Here is a 25,187-nt window from a genome sequence, read left to right on the forward strand (position 1 = left end):
GACTCCCATTCCTGGGCGCCTTTCCTTCTCCGTCACTCATCCACCTCCTATCACTGTTGGCGGCTTCATTTTTCTCCAAGGGCCAGAGGGTCAAGGGGGTGGATACCCCATCCCTCTGGGACTCGAGGACCTTCTTTGGTCGACCCCGGCACCCTTCCTCCAGCTTCAGGGTCTTCATCTGGGACATGGGTGCCCACCGCAACTCAATCACACCCACAGCTATCCAGGAAAGCCGTGGAGAGAGAGCCCTGGAGTTGCAGCTGGACCCCTCTAGCCATTTGTTACTGAGAACCCAAGTCGGGAGGGGGGACGAGGAGTAGAAGGCTGAGTGTCCCTCGCTGCTGGGCCCGCGGTCCTGGAGGAGGGGCAGGCCCAGCCCCCTGCCCTGGCACCGGCTGAGATGAGGTCAGCCCACAGCTGTGAGAGCCAGGGGGACGCTGAGCACGGGCGGCCCAGGCAACTCCACTGTGGTCAGAAAGGAATGTCAGAAATGAGCTGAGAGGCAAATAAAAAACTTCCAAGGCTGTAATTTCAACGGAAGAACAGCAGGTGGCCTGTGAGGAGGGGTGCCTCTGGGCTTCAGAGCCTGTCATTCATTCAGGAAAGGACAGGCTGGGCGAGGGGAAGGAGAGAGAAGGCTGGGGGGGGGCTCTCTGGACCCCAGAACTAGAACTGCATGCCCCATAAGACCCCCAGGCCTACCCAAAGTATATCAGAGCCCAGAAGGATTTCAGCAACAAGCCTTCCAGGCAAGAGTTTTGGTAAAGACTAGACACTGAGGCCCTGATGGGGTCAGCCCTGTCCTGGAACACACAGATCGTCCTGCTAAAACCTGGGCCCAGGAATCCTGGCATTCCAGGCACGCTCCCCTGGGATCAGCCTGCCTCTCTGTGCCCCAGCAGGGCCAGCTCCCAAACCCTCTTCATCTTCACTCTCAAAGGCACCCCAGAGACTGGAGGTGGCAGAAGGGAGCCAGGCCATTCCTGCCCCCAACCCCCCCACTCAAATCTGATTGGCCCCAGCAGCCAGAGAGAGATTCCTAAAACACTAACCTCACCCCGTCACTCTCCAGCTTAAACCCCTGGCTGGAGGATAAGGTCAAAGCTCCTTGGAGGACCCCCAAGGGCTTCCACGATCTTCTCACCCCTCCAGCCTCACCCAGACATTCCATACTCCCTGGAGTTCCCTCAGATGGTGCCCCCTTTCCTGCCTCCAGGCCCTTGCACGTGGTTTCCTCTGCCTGGAACGCCCTACTGTCCTCCGCTTTACCAGCTAACTGCTGGGACATCAGTTCCTCTAGGCTGCCTTCCCTGTACCCTGCCGCGCGTCTCTGCCTCCCCCCAGACCCTGATCTCCTTGGGAGGTCAAGGCGGGGCTGTATTCATCTCTGTATCAGGTGACTCCATAATGCTGGAAATGCACGTCCTGGATGGAGAGACGGAATGAGGCCCTGGAAATGGGCTGGGGGTGGATCTGGGCCTAGCAGGGCCAACCCGGGGCAAAGGGGCACGTGCTCAGAGGTTGGCCCTGCCTCTTCGGAGCGCTGGCCTCTGAGGGCAGCCTTACCCCTGGTCTCACTGTTCACTGTCAGAGCTGACCTCAGAGGCCCACTGTGCAGCCAGGGGCAGGAGGGAGCAGTAAAGCACTGGTGACAGGTCTGGTTCATACCCGGCACTGTGCTAAGGGCCCCCCCCACAATGCCTCATTCAACCCTCACAGGAGTGCTGAGGCGGGGATTAGTATTCCCATTTCACAGATGAGGCAAATGAAGCTCAGAGAAGTTAAGCAGTAGCCCAAGGCACCTCAAGAGTCACAGTTAGGCAGCTAAAGGAGGCAGGGTGGGGGGAACACTCGGCCTCTGTCCGACTTCACAACTAAGTTCTCTTCCCTGGATCCACCCCCAGGCCAGCAAAGCCTTCAATTCCGGGTCAGGCCCCTGAACCTGAGGCAAGGGCAGTAACTTGTCCAAAGGTATGAGCAAGACCTCCTGAGCCTTGATCTAGGGCTGAGGTCATTTTGCCCCCAACTGGGGCTCCCATCACTGGGCTACACTACCCCTGCCCTAGTTCACCCCACCATGCACAGAGGAGGGGAGGGAGGATGCGGCCAGGATATCCATGCCAGGTTTACAATGGGATTCTGTCTCTTATGGGCTCAGTCTTACCTTCTGAAAAATAGGTAGAACTATTCTGCCTAATAGAAACTGAATTTTTTGCAAAAGCACCTTGGGATATTAAAAAAATGTCAAAGGAAAATCATTTAGCCCTGGGCATCATGACCCATCCTGGGCTGCAAGTCCTGCCAAGATCTCACCCAGACCTATCCACTTAGCCCCTGCTTTGCCCCGTTACAGCCTCTGGTATCACTTGTGATGGAGGACCTCAGCTCTGCTCCCGTCCCTGAGTCGAAACAATGCTTCCTCCTCCCCCCATAACTTTCTAGGCCTCTATCAGCTCCCTGAGCTGCAATCACAGAGGTTTTTCTCATTAGGGGGATGACAGGACACAGCAGGGAAGAGCATTTGTTGGCTTTGGAGTCAGAAATGACCTGGGTTCAAATCCCAGCTCTGTAGTCTTAGGGAAGTTATGAAACCTCTCTGAGGCTCAGTTTCCTCATCTGTAAAATGAGGATGGCAACAGTGCCTACCTCACAAATTGTCAGATGGTTTGAATGCGATGGCGTAGGTAAAGAACCTTGTCAGTTTCAGGCATTTGAAGGGCACTTAGTAAATGGTAGGTGTTATTATTATCTATACCTGTATGATCACAGAGTTCTCCACCACCACTGTCTGGGGCTCCCAAGATCCCCAGAAGGGAAGATCCACTGGAACAAGTTCCCTGTCCTATCGTGTCCCCACACCCCTCCCCACCCCAGGCCTGAGTTATTCTCAGGACCAGCAGCTCCAGGACAAAGAGGCACCTGGGCTCCAACGGCCCTCTTCAAACACAGAGCCCAGAAAAACAAGCACTTCAGAGACCCAGGGACCCAGCTGGCAACCAGCTTCATTTTAAACTTCCAAATTACAGAGTCCCTGATCTGGATGAAGTCTCCAGGGACCTAACTCTTCTGCTTCCAATTATCGAATTACCCCAGAAAAAGAGACTTACTTGCTCCCATTGCTTAAAAAATCCCCACAACGTCCCTAGAACAGGGATAGCAAATAGATATCCATTCCATCCATTACTGATGACTGTCTGGGAGTGCTGTTTTGAGGAGGATTCTCAGGTTCTGTCTCAACTTAGCAGGAAAGAACACAGTGATCAGTTAGTAATGTTTGCCATGGGCTCAGGAGGGGAAGTGTCAGTACACATTCCATGAGTCTGTCATCCCCAATCTGCATCTCCCTTGACTATAAGCTTCCAGAAAGCAAAGGCTGAGCATCGTTTATCTCTATGTTCTGTCCAGTGTTCAGCATAGCATCTAGTCTGGAGTAGGAATTCAGTGGATGTCTGCTCTTGCAATCCTTACAGTTTGAAAGTCCTCTTTGGTATCCAGCTAAAATGCCTCTTGCTGCAGTAGAAGCCTGTTCCTGGTGGGACAGTATACCGAAGGGTCCAGTCAAGTTTCCCACTGTGTTTGTACTCAATCCCAAACCCTGATCCCCTTCCCCATTGCCTTGCGTTCTGAGAGGAGATGGATTCTTACCGGGGAGGTGGAGTTGGGGGAGCCAGAGGGTAAGGCCTGTCGAACATGTGCATGTGGTAGGCTGGAGGGGAGTACACAGGCGGGGGTTCCTCGTCAGAGCTATCAGGTTCCAAGGTCCTTTCCAAAATCTGTATCAGAGACGACAAAGAAAGAAATATTAACAATCCTTCCTTGAATTTAAATAACATTTAGACAAAATCAAGTGTGGGCGAGGATGTGTAGTAAGGGAACTCTGCTGCTGCTAGTGGGAGTGTAAAGTGATATAACCAGCACTCTGCAAAACCGTTTGGCTTCCTGTACTAACGCTCAGCACATGGGCTACTTCTGAGCCCACGATTCCAACATACACAGCAGACGTGAAAGCACTTCTCCCCAGAGGGAAGCTCCATGCAGCATTAGCCATCCAAGTAAGGTTCAAAACCAGGCAAAACATGGGGCTTCCCTGGTGGCACCGTGGTAAGGACTCCGCGCTCCCAATGCAGGGGGCCTGGGTTTGATCTAGATCCCACATGCATGCCACAACTAAGAGCTCGCAGGCAACAACTAAGGAGCCGGCGAGCCGCAACTAAGGAGCCAGTGAGCCGCAACTAAGGAGCCCGCCTGTCGTGACTAAGACCCAGCGCAACCAAATAAATAAATAAACACGTGGGGGTAAAAAACAGGCAAAACAAATTTACAGGGAGTGCAGTTGGAGCAGTGTGACCTCTGGGGGTGGGGAAGGCTGAGAAGGGGCACAAGGGGGATTCCAGGCTCTGTTGATGTTTCTTGATCCAAGTGCTGATGAAACTTCACCGAGCTGCATATTTGTGGCTCGTGGACTCTTCCGTCCCTGTGTTACTTTTGGTAGATAACTTTAACATCATTCCTACACTCTCTCGAAGTACTTCCACATCGATTATGTCACCTGAAGCTCAAACAACTGGGCAAAGTAGGCTGTGGATCATTACCCCCATTTTACAGATGAGGACACTGAGGCCCAGGCTGACCGATTAACATGGCAAGAGCCACACACTGTTTCTACAACTGAGTCTTTAACTTAGATGTGGTCTCTACAGCAAGAGTGCCTCCTTCAGACACAAGGCCTGCACACCCAGGTTGGATTCTCAGGGAGATAGCAGCAAAGGGAGAGCCCAGGCTCTTTCTTGGCCTCCTCTCCTCATCCAGGAGCCAGAGAAAGGGGCAGGAGAAGCCAAGGCTGGGCAAGGGCCAGGCTTCCTGCCATATGGACTGACCTGAACCCTTCTGCAAAGGAGTCTGGAGCAGGAGGGAGCCATCAACCTGGAGAGCCCAGGTCACACAACCCTACCCCCGCGTCCTCCTCTCCAGCTCTGTGCCCATCTCCTCCAAGACCAAAGAATGTGGGAAGGGCTCAGAGGCTGTCAACTGGCCCAAAATTTGAACCCCAAGTGAATTTGCAGAAATCACTGCTAAGATGCCTCTGCACATCTCTGCCCGAGCCCAGCCATGCCCAGGCACCCAGTCTCAAAGGGACACCACGGCGGGTGGGCAGGTGGGTGAGTGAGCGCGCACGTGCGCGCACGCACACACACACACACTGCCACGCTTTGTACACGTACAGCCAGCCTGACCCAAGGAGGCCTCCTGCTCTGGAATGCACTAACGTTCTTTCCTTTGAGGCAGAAAGTACTTAAACAGATGCTTTTGCAGAGAAAGAAGAATGCAGCTGCTTTTCGGGGCACTGCTCTCCTTACCCCAAATTTCCACAAGAAAAAGAGAGAGAGAACACTGTCAACTCCAGCCCTGCTCACTGACACACACTTGCACAACCTCCAGTGCCCGGCACACAAGTGCTCTAAGGGACAGGGTTCCACGCTGGGGCCTGTAGGCCGAGCCCCTCCCACTCAGTGGCTGGCTTGGACTGTCCCCCCCGAAGCCGGTGAGACGGGCGAGGAGGAGGGGAAGCCTCAGTAGGAGTTGCTCCCAGAAGGAAGCCGCTTGGGGTTCCTCTGACTGGGGCCCATAGCAGCCGCCCCTCGGGCTCAGAGAGATCGGGCCTCCACAGCCGCGCAGGGGGGCTTCCTCCCCTCTCAGCCGCTCCTGCCTCAGCGCGGCCTCCTGGGGCTACAAGAGCCACACGCTCATCAGAGGCTCCTGGAGCAGAATGAGGAAACACCAAGGAGGCAGACAGCAGGCCAGGCACGCTCCGGAAAGGCTGATCCCCAGTCTCCAGGGAGAAGAAACCCCAGCCATGTCTCTGGACTCCGCCCCCCCACCCCGCCCCGCCCCGCCCCCGCCCCTCCCCCCTCCCAACCGCCCCTCCCCCTCCCCCTCCCCCACCAGCCACAGTGAGGCTGTTCTTCTGGCTCTAAAGGTGCTGAAGTTTTTGGTCCTGTGGCTTCCTGGCTTAACTCCATGTGGGTGATGGATGCCTGCCAGGTGCTCTGGGGGCCAAGGTCTGGGCCATTTATCTGACAGGAGATATTTCTCTGTGGCAAGGATACCCCTCGGGCCAGCCCACCATCCATCAGCCCCCAGAGAGGGGGCTTTTTCAGTCAGCAGTTATTGTCATCCCAGCTGCTGCTCATAAATTTTCCGCAGCACTTTCCGCTGGCTCAGGAACCGCCTGCCGATGGGCCCACGCAGAGCTCCAAAGATGGGGGGTTGGGGAAACAGCCAAGGAGGGGTGCTGAGAAGGGGCTCAATCCGGAAAGCAAGATTCTTGGGAAAACAGAAGCGCACACAGTGCAGGCCCATCTAGGGCATCAGGCAAGCTTTGCGGAGGGTCACAGGGCTGTGGGTGCCATGAACAGAGAAGGAAATATGATCCTACCTGCCTGACTGTCAGAACAAATGAGACTGTGGAAGGGGGTCAGCGTTTGCAGAGAACTTTCCTTCCAGCTCACACTTAAAGGATGTACCTGCACACACATACACACACCTCACTTTCACAAAGAAGATCTGGTTTTTCCAAAACTCCCTCCACTGGCTAATCCAGGCAGAGCCAAGGAGTGCTCTCCCGGGCAAAGAGACTAAAGAAAGCTGCGCAAAGACAGCAGCAACATTCATTCATTCAACAAACACTCCCCAAGTGCCTGCTATGTGCAGTGACTCCCGGGTGCTGCGCGTGACACAGGGATGAGCCAGATGCCGTTGCCCACAGGGCTTCTCCTCCACCCGGAGAGAGAACTCCCAGGCAGCAGCCCTATAGGAGGAAGAGCAAGCGGGCTTTGCCCTACAGGATGACTGATGAAGGGAGAAGAGCCACCTGCAGGGCTGTGTTGAGAAGGACTCTGAGGCCACATCTGGGTCTAGGTTTCCCACTGTAAACGGGAGTAATAATAACGCCACTTCACAAAGTTTATGAGATTCGAAGAGATGATACACCTAAAGCATGTAGGATGGTGCCTGGCCCAGGCTGGGACTCAGTGAAGAGCAGAGCTGAATCCGGTCTGCTGGGTCCTTCCATCCTATCCATGGCTGCATGTCCCATATGCCCCTGTGGGCAGTGACCCTCTCGTTGAAAGACTCTGAGTGCCCCTTCTTCACCCAGCACTGCACGTCCTGCTGAGAATAGGGGCTCAGACATCTACTGAGCTCTTGGAGGGGCCGAGGAGGCCTGGTCACACCCAGCAAGTGGGCCTTGATGCAGTGGGGTGGTCCCTTTGCCCTCAGCCACCTTCCTGGAGAGAGGAGGGAACTGCTTGGGTATCGCTCGCGCCTCGGTCAGAGGAACTGAACTTGCAAGCTCTCCTCCACGGGTCCCTACGCTCCAGAACACACCACACTCCTTCTCAACCGCAAGGCCTCCTGGTCTCTGCGCACTCTAGGATCCTCACAGAAGGTCCTGCTGCCAGTTCCCTAACATTCCTGCTCTATTTCACCTCCGAGCCTTTGCACAAGCTGTCCCCTCTGCCCACACACCTTTCCCTCACTCTTCACTCTTCCTCTGGGAAGCCATCCCCTCCTCTCTGTTGCTTCCATTTCTCCCATCCTAGCACTCACCCCTCCGGGCTGCCATTGCCTGACACCTGCCTCTAGTCCTCGCTGGACTGTGAACTCTGTGGGGACAGAAACTCTGACTTGGCCTTAGCGGGTACCTGGAGGTTCAGAAAATACAGACCAGACAGCTCCAGCCCGGAAGTGGGGTTCGGGACGTTGGGGTGGGGGCTAGGTGTCTACATTTTGAACAGGCTCCTTCATTCTGATGACCCCTGACCCAGGGTCTCGTACCGTGCCTGGCACAGCCCCGGAGTAGTGCTCAGTGTTTGTTGAGTGACCGCATGAATTTTGCCCATAAAATAAGGCCACGGGCTGACTTGGGTACGTTTCCCTGGGAGAAATAAGGCTGCTTGCTAGGTAGAACCCAGACAGGAGTATAACCCAAGTCCTCTAACAGGTTCAAACAGTTGTTGGAGCTCCTGGGAATTATCGGGGCCGTGCCCCTACCTCCGGGGGGATGCTGTCCTCCGAGTCCGAGCTGTCCTCGTAGACGCTGCCGCCACCCGCCTCCAGGTTCATCTGCAGCAGCTGGTCGATGGTGGCGTCCACGGCGCCGCTGTTGGCACGCAGCACGCACTCGATGATGTCGTAATCCATGTTGGGGAACATGGTCTTGAAGTCGTCCATGGCCTGGTTGAACTCGAGGCGGCGCACCTGGCGGGCGGGCCGGCTGTTGTTGAGCTCCTGCGAGGCGGCCGCGCTGCCCCCAGCCCCGCGCGCCGTCGCCGAGCCGCCGCCCCCGCCGCCGCCCCCGCCGCTCCGGCGGAACAGGCTGGTCATCTTGCCGAGCCGCTGGGGGAAAATGTTTCCCGCCGGCGCCGAGCCCCTTCCCCCGGGTCCCTGCGCCGTCGCCGCTCGCTCGGCGGCTTCTGGAAGCTCAGTCCCGCGACGGGCGGGGTCCCCGGGTCAGGAGACAAGGGCGCGGCATCCGGGCCTGGGCCGTGCGGGGCTGGGCGGCTGGTCATCCACACCCCGGGAGCATCCTGGGTCCGGCTCCACGGACCATCCCACCTGAAACCGAGGGAGACAAGAGTCAGGGGCAGAATGCAACGAACTCGGCGACCCCCGCCAAGCCCACGGGAGAACAGCTTCTTTCTGCTTTCTCTCCAGCTGCAGTAAACAGCCACAGCTCTTTACCAGTTAGCAAGGGCTTACATCCTGACACCACTATGAGGTAGGTGCTATTATCCCCCTTACGCAGAGGCACAGACCTGAGAAAGTGGAGGAGGCGGGGATTTGAACCCAGCACTATGGCCCCTGAGCCACTGGTCTCAACCACTACATACACTGCCAAGGACTCCTGGAGACTTGACTGGGGCAGGAGGGGCTCTGTATAGGCAATGTCCTCCCCCTCTGGTCTCCAGCCCATCCAGTCTCTGCTTTCCTTAGCTCCCTCACCTCAGGGCCCCACCATCATGGCATCCACTTGTGCAGAGCTCCAGTAAATCTGCAACAGAACGCAGTGCAGCCCACTCAGAACCAGGCCTGTAAATCACTTCCAAGGTAGCACTTCTGCTAGTGCAGGTAACTGAGAGTTGAATGTGTCCAAAAACTTCAAGTTCTGACTTTCTCATGCTTATCCCAGGATGTACGGTAATTTTGCTAAGTGTAGAAAAGTGGCAGCTTTATTTTAAGGGACTGTTCCAGCAAAGCATATTCTTAAGTCCTTTTCTAGTACTGGGGGTCATCATCTTAACAGATGATAGAGAAGAGCTGGTGTGAGCCAATCAGCACGATCTTCCTTGCCATGATCTCCACAGTTAACTGATGATGAAAGGAAGACCAGAGCAGACCAGACCGTGTGGAAGGTGCAGTGGAAGCGCCCTCCCTCACCCTGAGGCCAGAAGACACATCACTACCACTGATTCCTTCTGTCCCTAAAGGTTAGTCCCCTCACAGGTAAAAATGGGGCTTCCTACTGTCCCCCAGTGCCTTCCAGTGCCACCATGCTGAGATTCTTATCCCTTCAAACCTCCACCTCCTTCGAGGGATGTGGAAATTGTCCGGGGCTTATGTTCTGGGGCTTGCTGGGTGGGTGTCTGCCTAGTCCCAGGGAGGCGGGCTGTGTTCAAGAGCAGGAAACTAGAAGCACATGGGCCCCATGCAGCCTCCGGACACTGATGTTACAGAACTATAATCCCCTCCCACCGCCAGAGAAAACCTCTTAACACTGGAATATCTACATGCAGATACATTTTTCTATGCACATACTGCCATAAGTATGAATTCATTTTACTGAAATGTGATCAGACCATAAATTCTACTATGCAACTTCCTTTTTTCCACTTAATGACTGATTGTAGCCATCTTCTCATGTCAGAACATAGAGATCTCCTTCATGGTCTTTAATGCCTGAGTAGTATTCTGATGACTGGGTGAAGTATGACTTATTATCCAACCTCCTCCACCCCATTGCTTCCCAGACGAGCGAGTCACAGCTCAGAGAGGCCAAAGCCAGTGCACAAGGAAGCCCAGAGGAGTGACCTCAAAGGATCTGTCCAAGAAATGTGTTACGAGGATGATCACGGGAGGGGAGTCAAGTGTGACGTGGCCTCCCACAGCTGGCTTTGGACACCCCAACTCCCCTCACCCACACCTTCCACCCGCCCTGACACACTGTAAGGTCAGAGGATGCTGCCAAAACACCCTCCAAAGTGGGGCTCCACCCTGGTGTCTACCTTTGTCCTGAGTTCTGGAAACTTGCCCTGAGGCTTCTAACAAGGGCCTCAGGGCCAGGAGGCCCCAGAAGCCGTGCCCTGGGCTGCAATCTGCTGTCCTGGTGTCGTCACACACGGGGGTCAGTGACTTGTGCTCACGCGTCTGGAGTCGGCCACCTTCACCACCTTCGCCCTCCCCCTCGAGTAATTTCATAAGAGAGATTGAGGGACCTGGCTCTCACTTTGCCAAGGGCAGCCCCTTGGAGAAAGAGGCCGGGACCTGATCCCCCCCTGACAGAGGAAGAAGGAAGATGATGGGGTCCACGTTTTCCCCATTAACAGCCCTCTTTACAGGTCCCTTGGGCTCCGGGCCTGAGTGTCGGGAAGCCCCCAAGAAACCTTCTTGCCCTCCTACCATTTAAGTAAGTGCCCTGATTCAGCCCCAGGCGGCAACTCCCGCTCTGCCGCTCCAGCTGTGGGACCTGGTACCCGTCCCCTGTCCTCTCTGTGCCCAATCCCTCACCTACACGAATGGGGCTTCCGTGAGAATTAAACAGGATAATCCTCAGCACGGTGCCTGGAACGTGGTTAGCTGCGTGACTGTTGTCGCCGCTGCCCCACAAGGCCGGCAGAGAGCCAGGGGCCGTTGGTGTGCCAGCCAAGCTGCTCCTGGAGTGGATGGGGCGGGGGATTCTAGGCGATCCTTCCCCAGCATCTGGATATCAACCCCCCGCAATTCTGTCAGCCCTCGGGAAGGAGATACCGATCCTCACAGCCCCAGGGGAGGCTGGGCCGCAGCAGCTGCTTCCATTTACCCCAGGTGCAAAGCCTTGAAAAAGAGCACATTGTGTGTCTGCCGCGACATGAAAACGGCCGACAACGCTACAGCCTGCTGCACATTACAGATGAAGAGCCGAGACCCAGGACCAGAGGAGATGCCCAGGACATAGAGCAGGAGCGGTAAAGCCTTGACTTTTCCGTCAGAGAGCGTTTCTGTGGATGAGGAGAAAGTAGCTCAGAAACAGTAATGGGAAACAGGATTCAGTGTAGAGAAATGCTATTTTCATAGGACTCTGCAAGGACCCACGGACTCCCAAAGCCAGGCTGCCTAAAATTAACACCAGGAGGGGTCGCTGTGAGGGCCCCCACTTCTCAGAGGACCATCTCCCCAGCCCTCGCTGAGCTCAGGTGCAGAGGCTGAGGCCAGGGCTGAGGTTTGGCCAGCGTGGCTGGGAGCAGGGAGAAGGACTGTCCTCAGGGTCAGAGTCATCCGTGCCAGGCTGCCTTCTACAACCGGCACAGCTCAAATGAAAAAAAATTTTAAACACATGAAAAAATGAAGTAGGCAGCTTAGGTGTACGAGCTTGTGCCAGGCGCTTTCACATTTAATCTTTTTTTTTTTACAACTCCAGAGACAGATGTTATTGTCCCCACTTTATAGCTGTGGAAACCAGTTCAGAGAAGTTAGGTAACTTGTACAAAGTCACACAGCTAGTGTGTAGAGAAGCCAGAACTAGGAACCCATTTCCTAAGAGGCAAAAATGCCAAGTCAGGCTTGCAGGGCTAGGAGCGGAGGAACCTCAGAAAGGCTCAGGAGACAGCACAGCCTGGCTGACATTCCAGCAGAGGAAATGTGACCCAGACAGCACTGGCGGAGGGAGGGCAGGGAGGGGGTCTGTTGGCTCTGCCCCAGAACTGGCTCTGTGACCTTGGGGAAATCACTCCTCCGCCTCTCTGAACCCTGGCTGCTGGGCACTGGCAGGGAAACAGAGGGAGATAACCCCTGACTTCTGAAAAAGGAAGTGAATCTAACCTGCTGAGCCCATTAGACCTCTTGGAGGCAGACTCAGAGGCTCTCCTGAATTCACAGGTTGTGAGCAACCTGGGGATTGGGAAGCAGAAACCCCACACCTGTCCTCCCCCAGGTCCCAGGGAGCCAGGCCTTCCGCCTCCCCAGAAAGGAATCCAGGCCTGGCAGGGGCGGCAGACAGCCAAGCTTCCCTCCAAGTGTGTGTAGACAGCCAAGGCCTGAGTCACTCCCGGCCTGGCCCAGGGAGGTGGGCCAGCTGCCCGAGAGTCGGAGAGTCATTCTCCCGACTTTGCCCAAGGTCATCCCAGCCAGTCTCCTGCAGGGCCAGGTAGGGCCCACATGGGGGATGTGAGAGCCCAGGAGCCAGAATGGATTCCCATTCTGCCTGGGCCTGGTACGGCTGTGTGACTTGGAGAAATTATTTCATTTCTCTGAACTTCAGCTTCCTCATCTGTCAAAGTTGGGATCATACCTACGTGGAAGGGGTGTTGTGATAGGATTTATACGGGTGCCTCAGCATAGGAAGCACCCAACGAGACAGGTTGGTGCGACCTCCGGCCCGGGTCTTGGCCCTTTTCCTGAGCTATACTCAAACCTTGAGTGATCTTATCCAGTCCCACAGCTTTGACACTGTCTACACGCCGAATATTGGCTCCCACATGTCTCTCGCCCTGAGGTCTCCCGGGAACACGCCCTTGAACTCCACACTTGCACAGCCGACCCGCTGCCTCCACGTGGATGTCCAACAGCAGCTCCAACGTAACTTATCAGGTGGATGAGTAAAGAAGGGAAGGAAAGAAGTTGGAGTGCAGCAACTGTGGGTTCCCTTCCCCTCTCTTCCTTCTCCGGCTCATATCAACGGTGGGGACGGGGTGCTTTCTCCATTTCCAAAGCCCTGTCTTCTCTGCATTCTCATTCAGTCCTCACAACAAACCTATCATTTATACAGGGTGTGCATTATTACCCCACTTCACAGACGAGGCAACCGAGGCCAAGGCTGCTCAGTGACACGGTCAAGGTGCCTGAGCCCTCTGCCGCCGGGCCTGAGGGCCTCCTCCCTGGCACACAAGGCTGGTCTGTTGGTCTTCTTTCCAAGCCAGCGACAGCTCCAGCGGGCAGGAGATCGACCCCCTCCAACACCTGAATTGATACTCTGCTGCCTCCCAGGAGGACCAGGACTCAACCCCAGAAGGTGGGGATTAGAAGAGGAGGCCTCAGGAGGAGGTACGGGGCTGGGAGGCCAGAGGTCCCAATTGCCAACACTTTTCTGTACGCCCCCCCCTCCCCATTCTTCTGAAGTGACTACCCGAGGCCAGCTGTGTCCCTGCACACCCCTGGCTCCCTCCTCTGAAAACTCCCAGGGACAGACCGGATCTTGTGATCTATCTGTAACTGCTGTGATCACAGCCTGCAGAGGGACTCGCTGTCCCTTCTTGCATAAGATCTGGGCCCAGCCCAATGGCACTACCATTCCAGGCCACTAGGTGGTGTCCCAGGGCTCAGGCCACAGCTGCTCCCAGGAAAGGGCATACAGATCAGCTTCTCTCCAAGAACTCAAAAATCAGCCCCACCCCCGACTCTCGGGCTGACTAAAAGGAAGAGGAGCCACCCAGCCACTCCAGGGATCTTAGAATCCAAGACTGGAAGAGTTTCAAAATAATTTATTCCCAAGGTGCGAAATACAAGGCGCACACGCCACTTATTTATATCCTGTGTCCTTGGCAGACATCACTAATCCATCTAGGTATTGTCCTATGGAACCCACACAGCCTCAGAAGCCTTTTCAACTCAGCCCTCTGGGCAAGTCACTACCAAGTGATTAGAACTGGCAAGCAAGATACACCCTGCTTGCCAGCCCTTTCATTTCCCGTATGAGAAGACCAGGCCCAGGCTTATTTTGTCTCATTAGGAATCTGGGCTGCAAAAGCCAGCAGGGCCAGAATGAGGTCATATGACCCCTGGGATGCTTGTGTAACCATGGTTAAGTCCTGGGGAAACCTCAAGTGGGTAATGGCAGTGTTAATGGAGAAGCCGCTGGGCCTGGGGCAGCTGCATCCTTGTCCAATTGTCACCTCAGACGTGATGGGGGCAGGGCACAGGGAAGTCTGCCTGAGCTTCTTGGCTTCTGAGCTAGAGAGGCCCCAAAAGGGGAGAAAGGAGGGCGGGACAAGAGACAGAGAGAGGCTGTCAGGGTCTGTGTGTGTGTGTGTGTCCGAGTGTGTAAGTGTGTGTGTATGCGCGTGAGCACCCGGCGGGGGAGGGGGGCGGGGGCAGCCCTGACAGAGGCGCCTTGTCCTCCGGTCCCTGCACAGTCTTGTTTTCTTCCCAAGCTATTAATGTCACTGCAGCTTCAAACGCCCGGTGACCTTTAAATGCCGAGCCTCCTGCTCCAGACCAAGGCGCGGAAAGGGCTTAATGGAAACTCAAACGGCCACAGCTGCTGGGGCCGCAACAAAGCCAGCCTCATTCATTCCCGAGGCACCAGGAGCTGCTGGGCAGCCACACCTGTGCCCACCCCCCGGGGAAGGGGGTGTCAGGAAGGGCAGAGAGGACCCTCGGGCACGGCCATTGGGAAAAGGAGGCCTTATTGGACCTAAGAGAAGAGGAGGAGGAAGAGAGGGAGAGGCAGACTCAGTTCTGCCATGCCTGGCTGTGTGACCTTGAGTTAGCCACTTACCTCTCTGGGCCATCCCCCATCAATTAGTCCAATCTAAGGCTGGGGCAGGAAAGAAATCCACCTACCCCAGTAATATCTTTTAAAAATCTATAGGAGAAAAAAAACGAAAAAAGATGTTTTCTTTCCTAATTTTTCTCTCTCTTGCTTCAACTTCTGTGGGCAGGTCTATAGCTGATGGGGGCTGTTGGGTATGGACTAGGGCAAGAGGTTTCAAAGGAAGTTAATAAGGTCCCTACCCTATGAAAGGACTGGCCCCAGAGCTTCAGTTCTAAGGACACCATTGTTCATCTTTGTTCCTGAGGCCCAGACATTGGGCTTGGTTGCTGTAAAAGGGCTGAGAAGTCAGCTCTGCCTTCCAGTTGAAAAGATCCAAGATGAAGCTCCTCAGGCATGAGTAACATGTCATTTGTTCGGCTCATCTTGGTAGAATGACGGTAATAATAGCAATAATGATAACATAACACTTATCGCCTGCTTCTTTATGTACCAACCACTATTCCAAGTGCCTTATGCCTGTTAATAACTCTTTTCATCCTCTCTACAGCCCTAAGAGGTACATATTACCAATGCTGTTTCCACTTTATAGATAGAAAAATGAGGCACAGAGGAGTCGAGGAATTTGTTCAAGGTCACACAGCTAAGTGGCCAAACTGATCTGACTCCAGACCTGGCACTCTTAATCCGTCAGGCCTGACCCCCTCTCTGCATTCCCGAGGCTGAGCACGGAGTCAGGCACACAGCAAGAACTCAGTAACTGTGAACTGAATTGACTCCTAATGGGGCAGAGTTGCCCCTGGAGAGGCTGGGGGTGCCTGGTGCTCATGTCCAGGGAAGAAGGGAGGAGGAAGGAGTCCAGGCAAAGCCTACCAGAAGGAAAGACAGAACCATGGCAGTTGCCTTACAGATCCCTTTTCTCTACTCCACCAAGGTTGTCAGTTGCCTGGGCAACCAACTGTTTTCCATCTCTACCTGAACTGGTTGGGACTATTTCCACAACAATCCGTCTCTCCATCAACAAGCGTTACCAGCTCGGCCAAGACACTCAACCCAGGCGCCTGGGAGGAGATCAGACTTCAGTTGACAGAGGGGAAGCTGCTCCCCGCTGCCCCACCCAGGGACTGCAGCCTTGCGGAGCGCCTCTGGGCTGGCAGGAATGTGTTTGTACCTGGGACCAAGTGCAATGGCCCAAACTGGGAGAAGGGGGCACTGGCAGCTCAGGTGCCAGGCAGTGAAGCTGGGCTGGCTCCAGGCATGAGCTCTTGCTGGCCCAGTTCCAGCTCCTTGGGAAAGAGGGGCCAGTTGCCCCTCCCCGGGCATGTCCTTCAGGCGGTTAAGCTGAAGGCCCCTCCACGGGCTGGGCCTGCATGGTCTGATGCTGAGCCCTGAAGTCTGGGCAGGGATGTCTCTGGGCCCCTGGGACAGGTGGTCAGTCAGTGATGCCACATAATTCAGTATCTGAGCATGCCCAGGGAGTCCAGGCCAAGGAACCAAGATTAGGGAGGGATGCTCAGAGCAGAGGAGGGTCCTGGGAACTGAAGTCCCAACTCCTGTCCCCTTACCCCACACTAGCACACACTTTGCACCCACCCACTGATCCATGAATTCCACTTCTGTGGAATTCATATAACACATTTAACGGAACACTATACAACGGTAAACAAAAATAAGGCATCTCTGTATGTCTCTATGCCCAAGACCTATTGCTTAGGGGAACAATGCAAGGCACAGAAAAGTAAGTACAGTCTCTATACTATAGTGCATTATGGTATGTGTATGTCTACATATGGAGAGGGTGAGGGAAAGGGCTCTGAAAGGATTCCTAAGAAACTGATACTATAGGCTTCCACTGGGGAGACTTAGGTCATAAGAGACAGATCAAGAAAACTTTTCTCTGTAAATCCTTTGGTACCTTTTAAATTTTGATTCATGTTCATTAATTTTAAAATTATAAAATAAGCAGATAACCTACAAAGAATATCAAAATGATAGCTCTGCCAGTGATTTTCTGTTCTCTTTGCATATGCATATTATCTACAATTGACATGCATTACTTTTTAATAATAGTCATAGCAAATATCTATGAGCACACACTGTGTGCCACACACTTTCTAAACACGTGGCATGCATCATCTCATCAAAGCCACCCCACAGTAAAGCAATGATCATACCCATTTTACAGATGAGGAAACTGAGACTCAGAGAGTGTAAAGAACTTACGTAGGGCCACACAGTCAGTGACAGAGCCAAAATGTGAAGGCAAACAGTCTGTCCCCAGAGTCCATGCTCTTCTCAACCTCCGTCTTACACTGTTCTCTGATTTTAAACAAACCAAACCAAAATCAACTGAATGATGACAGAAAGAAATCTTAAAAGCACAGAGCCTCCAGGGCTTTAAAACTTTTGTGATCCTTCGAATCCCAACTCCATCCCTCCTACCCGGACTATCTGGGCAAGCCCTCCCTGGCCAGAGCCTCAGCCTCAGGGCCAGGGCCCCACCTATCTCCTGGGAGGGTTGCAGGGTACACAGAGATTCCCGGTGGGCAAGGTGATGGCTGATGCCACAGCTGTTTCAGGGGTCAGACCACAGTGTGGAGGGCCCACCGGAGCAGCGCAGTGGGGCGGGGTCTAGCCAGGAAGCTCCCCGTGGAGGGGAAACCACAAGTTGGTTTTTACCGGCGCTGTGTCTGGGGTAGGAGCGCAGCGGTTAAGGATGGGCTTGAGCTCAGGGCTAACCCCGGCTTCCATCCCGATCACTGCTGCTTGGGTGAGTGGAACATCTCTGAGTGCGTTTCCTCATGTGTAGAACAGGGACACCTGTATGTCCTCAGACAGGTTCCTGAGGGGGATCACGTTCTCTCAGTCGGGGCAGCCGTCAGTAAGACTGTCTGTGTCTAGAGCCTGGCCCAGGAGTCAGGCCTGGGGTTATGATCTTTTTTTTTTTTTGGCTGCGTTGGGTCTTTGTTGCTGCGCGTGGGCTTTCTCTAGTTGCGGCGAGTGGGGGCTACTCTTTGTTGTGGTGCACTGGCTTCTCATTGGATGGCTTCTCTTGTTGCACGGGCTCTAGAGCACAGGCTCAGTAGTTGTGGCGCACGGGCTTAGTTGCTCCGCGGCATGTGGGATCTTCCTGGACCAGGGCTCGAACCCGTGTGGCCTGCATTGGCAGGTGGATTCTTAACCACTGTGCTACCAGGGAAGCCCCTGGGGTTATGATCTTGAATCCAGCCCTGAGCGGGGAGAGTATGCAGCATGAAGGCTCTTCTCAGGTGCCTCCAGGACCTCAGGCTGGGGTGCTCTGGGACCCCTGCGTGGAGCTCCCGCTGCTGCTGGGGGCTGGGCTGGTTTGACAGGGTCCTGCCCCCAGGGAGGGGCTCCAGGCTGGGCAGCAGGAGCACAGGCACACAGAGGGCCCTTCTCCGAAGTGCTTCCTATAGCAGCTGGGGAATGCAGGTCCCGGGCTGGGGAGCAGGGGCTTGGGGAGGGGCCCAGCTTCAAACAGCAGGAGGCAGCTGCAGCCCGAGGGCCACCACCCCTCGCAGGCAGGCAGCCGGGACACCATCAGAAATTCCGCCCCGCCCAGACAGCAGATGGGACTGTTCAGAGCCACTTACCAGGCCCGTGCTACTCTCCCCAACCGCAGGCTGCTCGCTCCCCCGCGCCCCTCCTCTGCCACCGCTGGGCTAGGTATCCCTCCCCACCTGTGGCCCTCCCTCACCCACACTGCTCAACTCCAGTACCCACGTGCCCACACATGCCCTCAGGAAGAAACCCCATGCTCTCCCTGCCAGATGGTGTGTGTTGCCTGAGGTCAGAGCTCAGTGGCCACAGAGCTGGGATCTGAACCCAGATTGTGGCCTCCTGGGCCAGCGCCCTGTCCCCGTGTGGGCGTGCACCCCAGCGCAGCGACGCACAGCTCATGCGTCTGCTTGTGCCACATACACCAGCTCCCTCCGAGCCTTCACTGCACAGGCGGGTGCCACAGATGCCTCAGGCCCTCACAGCCAGGGGCCACGCTCCCTTCCTTTAGATTTTCCTGAACCCTCCCGCCCAGCCCAGGCACTCAGTCCACTCCTCTCTTCACCCAACTTGGAAGCTGTGTTCTTCCGCCAGACTGTCCTACACACACGCTAACGTGCACTAACCGCCCCCTCAGCCTTCCCACGGCCCACCCTGCAACCCCTCCCTTCGCTAGGCTGACAGCAGGGCCAGATGAGGCCCTGGTCCCTCTCTCTCTTCCCCAAATGTGCCCAGAATGGTTTTTTACAGCATCAGGTGCATCAGTGGTGAGGGGTGAGGTCAGGCTGACCTGATTTGCAGCAAATCTGGCCAGAACCAGAACCTGGAAGTGGCACACCCTGGCCCAGAAATCAGCTTTCCGGTTCCCTGCAAAACCAACTCCCAGATGGGAGTGAAGGAGGGCTGCAGGCCCGCTGGGGCTGGTAGCCCTGGCCCTCAAATCTGACAGTCAGGGGAAGGGGCAGGAGATCCTGGCGGTCCCAGAACCAGCCTGCTTTGCCTCCAGGGGGCCTCAGTCTCCATCCCTAGAAAATGGAGAGAAAGAGTCCCTGTTCAGTCTGACCTTCCCCATCACTGAAACCTCCCAGAGATGCAAGGACATGAGTTGGGGTGGGGGACGGATCAGAGCCAGAGAAAGGCACCACCAAGCTAGGTACAAACCATGGTGACACCTCTGCAGAAGGGGGTGGCTGCATCCCAGTCCCCCAGGGCTGGAAGGACCTGGACCCTTTCTTTAGCTACAGAACCGGAACCCTTGTCCTCAAATGACATCCTCAGCAGACATCCATTCCATAAAGACATAAAGCAGAGGCCTGCCCTCCCCTCCCTCCCCCAGCAATTAGCGATCAGAGAACCTGCCATTTACTGAGTGCTGGGCTGTGCTTCCCGTGCACTGTGTTAATCCTCACGATAATCTAGTACCGCAGATTATTACCTTCTACCACCATCAGAGCCATTTTACAGATAGGGACAAGGGGTCGTCATGTGTGACCTAAAGGTCGTCCAGGGCTGCACCACATCCAAATTGCATGGCCTCACAGGAAAGAAACCAGTGTGCTGTCCAGTCTTCTGACACACCAGTTTCTTGCAACCTGCTTTAAAGCCTAGGTTTAACCAGAGCTGTTTGCATCTCTGCCTGTTCCCCGCACTGCTACCGGCCTGCTCACGAGGCTCTGGGAAGAGCAAATGTGCTTTTCTATCAGTCTAAAAGCAAATGCCCTTTGCGTTATAGCAATGTATCTGAGAGGATGGTGGAGACCGCCTTCACCAGACTCCTCTGAGGGGTTTGCTAAGGACACACATTCTTCACCCCACTATGAAATCAGAATTTCCGGGGCTACAGCCTGGGAATCTGTATGTTAACAAGTTCCCCAGATCATTCGAATGTGCAGTAAAGTGTGAGGACCACTACCTTACAGAGTGATGCGGTTTGGGGCCCCAGATTCTGACTTTAGCTCCATCACTGACCAGCCAAGGGAACTTCAGCAAGTCATTTCACCGCCTGAGCCTTCAGGTACCCATCTGAAAAATGGGCAAGGAGGACTAAATGATCTTCAAGGTCCCTTTCATTCTTGGCATCCTCTGTGTGTGCCCTGAGTCCCCAGATGGTCCACAGCTGTCTGAGCTGAGTTTCGTGGACTGTTCAGTCACTGGAGCAGCTGAGGTACACTGTAGGCACACATTAAAAAGAATTCCTATCTGGCTGATTTACGGAGATCTGCAAAAATACCTTATCTCTGGCTCCAAGCCCTGAAAAAATGGCTTTTGGATTATCCATGCCACCTCCCTGCTCCCCTGAATAGCCATTTTTTTCATTCCAGCCTGAGCCAATCAGGATTCTGTAAACATTAGGCCCACACACCTGGGCTTAATCCACAGTCATCAAACAAACGCTCTGCCACTTCACCCCACAAGCCCAAACTCGCAGCCGCTCTGTCCCTCCCAGGGAAGCCGCCAGCCAGGGATGTGTGGACCCTGCACTCCCTTCCTTCCAGTGTGGGATGGGCACGAGGGCTGGGTCGGAGAGAGCGTGTAGCTGGAATGGCCCCAGCCTACAAGTGGGTTACAAGTCACCCAGACTTAAGGGGTATGAGGCGACAATGAGGACAGTCCAGCAATTGCTGGGACCTTTCCAAAGCAGCTGGACACTCCTTAGTCCCGTGTCTCCTTGATGAGCACTGTTAAAACACGAGGTATTCAGCTAGTGCTCAAGCACTTCTTGCTGGTGGCAAACACGACTGACTCATCCTTCAAGGTTTATGAAGCTTTGACAGAGGAGCTGTAGTGGTTTTCCGGCCCACAGCCCACGGACACGGGGTGAGTCCGGATTCATGCTCCCTTTGTGTGGCACAAAGGGGGGAGCCCATATGCATGTGCCAAATAACCAGAGGAAAGACCGACAGGAAAGGCAGGAGTGAAAACCCAGCTTCCACGGTGGGAAGCACCTGTGAATTGCAGCCGAGGTCTGCTGATCCCAGCCGTTTAAAAATCCTGAAATGGATCATTCTCTCACTCTGAACGTGATGACTGCCCCCAAATGATTGTGCTTTACATGTGCACCGCGCTTTACAGTTTCCAGTGCTGGGGGCGAGTTCCACAAGCCAGGCTCTAGGCTGGGCCTGTTCCCCGAGAGCAGGGGCTCAGCTGGTACCATGCTGGGCACTTTACCTCCATGGAATCCTAGCAACAGCCCTACGAGGTAGGAGGTGTTACCTTGCAGATGGGGAAGCTGAGGCACAGAGGAATTAGATACCAAGCGGCTAAGTCAGGATTCTACCCCCAAGCCCATGTTCCCAACCACTCACTGCACTGTCACCCTACTTATAATGAGGAGCCTCTGATCTCTGTATGGGGCACAGAGGGAAACTGAGGCTCCAGAAGGGTTGGGAACGTGGGGTCACCCTGGGGCTGCATGGATTGGCCAGGAGCAGGGAGATAGAAAAGAAGGGGGTGCAGTCCAGCTCAGAGCAGAGCAGGCCGGTCCTGCCATATGCCTCCTCTGCTACAGGGGTCCCAGGGCCAACAGGACCCTGCCAGGCTCCGGCTCCCACCCCCAGCAGGGTCCCCCTGTCCGTCCCTGGGCTCTTCAAGCTGGGTTTCCATCCCAACCACAGCGGGCAGCAGCTGAGTGAGTCGGGCCCAGCAGGAGGAAGTGGCCACACTTGAAAATCATTAACATGCAGGGCTGAGCTCAAGCCTTTGTTCTTGAGCAAGGACTGTAGCATTTCACTTTCAGGAAGGAGCTGGGAGGGTGGGGCAGGATCAGAATTGCACAACCAAATGCACAAGCTCAGACACACAGAGGTCCCACGTGGAAAGTCTGCTTAGACGGCCCGTGCGGAAAAGTACGAGCAGACCCACGGACCCTCACATACGGCGGGTCCACACAGAGAGCACAGGCCAACTCATACCCTCTGCTTTTTAAACCAGAGAGGCCTTTCAACAGGGGTAAATCAGGGTCATGTGGTCAATCGGCTTCTAAGTCAGGGACGCCAAGCAAAGGGAGGATGCAGACAGGCATAGAGGGAGGGTGGGAACTCAGGCCTCCCACCCGCCTGACCACAGCGGGAGCCCCAGGTCGGAGAGGGACAGTTCGCCCCACGTCTGGCTGGCAGGGGCAGCCCCAGCTCTGGGTGACTGTCTTCCTACATGCCCCTCTTCCCAAAACACAGCATCCCTCTTCCAACCATGTGCCCCCCACATCCACCCTGCCCATGTCTCCCAGATGCAAGGAAAGCACAGCAAACAGCCCTCACGGGCACCCCCAGCTGTGAGTGTCCAGGTGAACGTTTCAGGGCTGTAGCTCTTCCCTGAAAGAGTCACATCTCAGCCACCGGCAGTGGTGGGAAAGGCTGTGATGTGAATTAGTTAATTCTGGGACAGGGTGGATGAAGGTTGGGGAGGTGAGAGGAAGGGAAGGGAGAAAAGTCAGTCAACAAGGAGAAACCTGTTTTTAAAAATGTAATACAGGGGATTCCCTGGTGGTGCAGTGGTTGAGAATCCACCTGCCAAGGCAGGGGACACAGGTTCAAGCCCTGGTCCGGGAAGATGCCACATGCCGCGGAGCAACTAAGCCCGTGCACCACAACTACTGAGCCTGAGCTCTAGAGCCCGTGAGCCACAACTACTGAGCCCGCGCGCCTAGAGCCCGTGCTCCACAACAAGAGAAGCCACCGCAATGAGAAGCCCGCACACCGCAATGAAGAGTAGCCCCCGCCCGCCGCAACTAGAAAAAGCCTGCGCACGGCAACGACGAACCAGCACAGCCAAAAATTAATAAATAAAAAATAAATAAATTTATTTTAAAAAAATGTAATACAGGGAATTCCCTGGTGGGCCAGTGGTTAGGACTCCGAACTCTCACTGCCAACGACGCGGGTTCAGTTCCTGGTTGGGGAACCAAGATCCCACAAGTCGCGCAGCATGGCCAAAAGAAAAAAAAATGTAATACAAACAAGAATAAAACAGCTTTGAGCGAGTCCCACGGCCCTTGGAACAGGACCGTCCCTAGATCCCAGGGAACAGACCCCCTGCTCCCCTCCCCACCTCGCAGGGGTCAGTCAGAGGCTAAGGTTTTACCCTGCTCCCCTCCTGCACCTCATTAGAGCTTAACCTCCAGGCCTTCAAGGAAATTGGTAGAAATGAGACCCTTGTCCTTTGTCAATTAGGCCCTCTCACACTCTTGGACAACCCCCTGTTCTCTCTGGGGGTGGCAGAGGGAAGTGGAAAGGAAAGTGGACTTGTTTAGGGAAGCTGCCGGCTCCCAGAGTTGTGGGACGTCTGGCAGGGGCAGGCCACCCACCAGGTCCAGCTCCCCCCCCCTCAAAGCCCCTCTGTTTTTAAAGGGCTTTCGGGGACAGGAAGCAATAAACAGAGTCAAGCGTCCAAGATGCAGGGGCTGATTATGCAGTTTGTGGATTTTCCAGGCCTCTTTGTACTCTCCCACCAGCTGCCTGGGGCTCTGCAGAAAAAGGTGCTGGCTAAAAGATAGGCTGGTCCTTGGCTTGAAAGGTGGCCTTTTGCCAGGCCTAAGCTGGGTCTGTCCAAGTGTGTGAGGGCACAGCACGCCCTGATGGTCCCACAGCCTCCTTCTCAGAGCCCCAAAGAGAAACCCCGCCCGCCCCATGCTGTGAGAGTCTGGACTCTCTCTCTCTCCAGCTGCAGCTCACCTCTCTGCCCAGCTCTAAGTTACCTCCTCACTTCAAAGGAGGCTGACTCCCAGAATTCCCAGAGGGGAGGGTGTACCACGCCAGGCTGCAGCTGGATAAGGCCAGGTGGGTGGCCCTCCCTCACAAAACACAGCTCAGCTAGTTTAGCTACCCCAAGCGTAGAGCAACTTGGGAAAAGCTGAGACTGATGGGGAAGGTAGTTCTTGGCCACATGGCCTCCCCAGTGCCAAGGTCAGCTCTGGCAGCCGACGTGTGAAAAGCTGTGAGTGCATAGGGTTTGTGAGAATTGTCTCTCACTACCCGGGAACCGATACATGACACAAGTGCATCCACAGAACGGAGAGGCACACAGCCGAGAACTTCAGGTGCAACATGGGATGACATGGAAAAAAACCAAGCGGCAGGGCCAGGTGTCCCACTTTTGTTGAAATGTCTGAGTGTATGCTTGTATATTTGGAGAGGTACAGGGAGGGGTCCAAGTGGATACACACCAAACACTAAGTAGCAGTTGTCTAAAAGGGAGGGTTGCATCGTTACTTCATGTACCTCTGCATCCTTTGAAGTTTTGTTTTCTTTGTTGTTTTTTTTTTTGCGGTACGCGGGCCTCTCACTGCTGTGGCCTCTCCCGTTGCAGAGCACAGGCTCTGGACGCGCAGGCTCAGCGGCCATGGCTCACGGGCCCAGCCGCTCCGCGGCACGTGGGATCTTCCCCGACCGGGACACGAACCTGTGTCCCCTGCATCGGCAGGTGGACTCTCAACCACTGCGCCACCAGGGAAGCCCTCCTTTGAAGTTTTTATAACAAACATGCATCGTTTTTCTAGTTGAAAGTTAAGAATTATTTTAAAAGGTACACTGCGACATAAAATGTACCACTGCTATGGAAAACAGTTTGGTGGCTCCTCGAAAAGTTAAACAGAATTACCATACGATCCAGCAGTTCCGCTCCCAGAGATGCAGATATTTGAACACCAGTGTTCATAGCAACATTATCACTACAGCCCAAAGGTAGAAAGCACCCAAGTGTCTGTCACCGGATGAACGGATGAACAAAATGTATCTATACATATGGAACCATGGAATGTTGTTATTCAGCCCCAAAAAGGAATGAAATTCTGATACATGCTATAACATGGATGAACCCTGAAAACATGCTAAGCCGGACACAAAAGGACAGACACGGTATGATTCCACTTTTATGAGGTACCTAGAATAGGCAAATTCTTAGAGACAGAAATTAGAGCAGAGTTTCCCAG

The 25,187-nt window shown here is 54.7% G+C and overlaps 2 protein-coding genes across 7 annotated transcripts in view; one reads left to right on the top strand and one right to left on the bottom strand.

The window, feature by feature from the left end:
* The window catches only part of CUEDC1 (CUE domain containing 1), a 76,653-nt gene that overhangs the window by 12,297 nt on the left and 39,169 nt on the right, over positions 1-25,187 (bottom strand). For 5 of the 6 annotated variants that reach the window (XR_003428767.1, XM_027087151.1, XM_027087150.1 and 2 more), the window contains exons 2-3: positions 8,053-8,616; positions 3,646-3,773 (exon numbers count right to left, since the gene is read on the bottom strand). Coding sequence is in view for 5 of the 6 variants with exons in the window: in XM_027087151.1 (XP_026942952.1) it covers positions 3,646-3,773; positions 8,053-8,385 (461 nt within the window). In the remaining variant the exon portion in view is untranslated. Of the gene's footprint in view, positions 1-3,645; positions 3,774-8,052; positions 8,617-10,152; positions 10,158-25,187 lie in introns of all 6 variants that reach the window. The other variant, XM_027087148.1, reaches the window with a different exon arrangement.
* LOC113609655 (uncharacterized) lies at positions 10,124-17,089 on the top strand. The gene is made up of 4 exons (XM_027087091.1): positions 10,124-10,147; positions 10,960-11,222; positions 13,022-13,296; positions 15,678-17,089. The coding sequence occupies exons 1-4, from the start codon at positions 10,124-10,126 to the stop codon at positions 16,133-16,135; spliced, it is 1,020 nt and encodes a 339-aa protein (XP_026942892.1). The 3' UTR covers positions 16,136-17,089.

The sequence above is a fragment of the Aethalodelphis obliquidens genome, unplaced genomic scaffold, assembly GCF_003676395.1.
Source record: "Aethalodelphis obliquidens isolate GAN/ISIS:26980383/991018 unplaced genomic scaffold, ASM367639v1 scaffold58, whole genome shotgun sequence".
Taxonomy (NCBI): domain Eukaryota; kingdom Metazoa; phylum Chordata; class Mammalia; order Artiodactyla; family Delphinidae; genus Aethalodelphis; species Aethalodelphis obliquidens.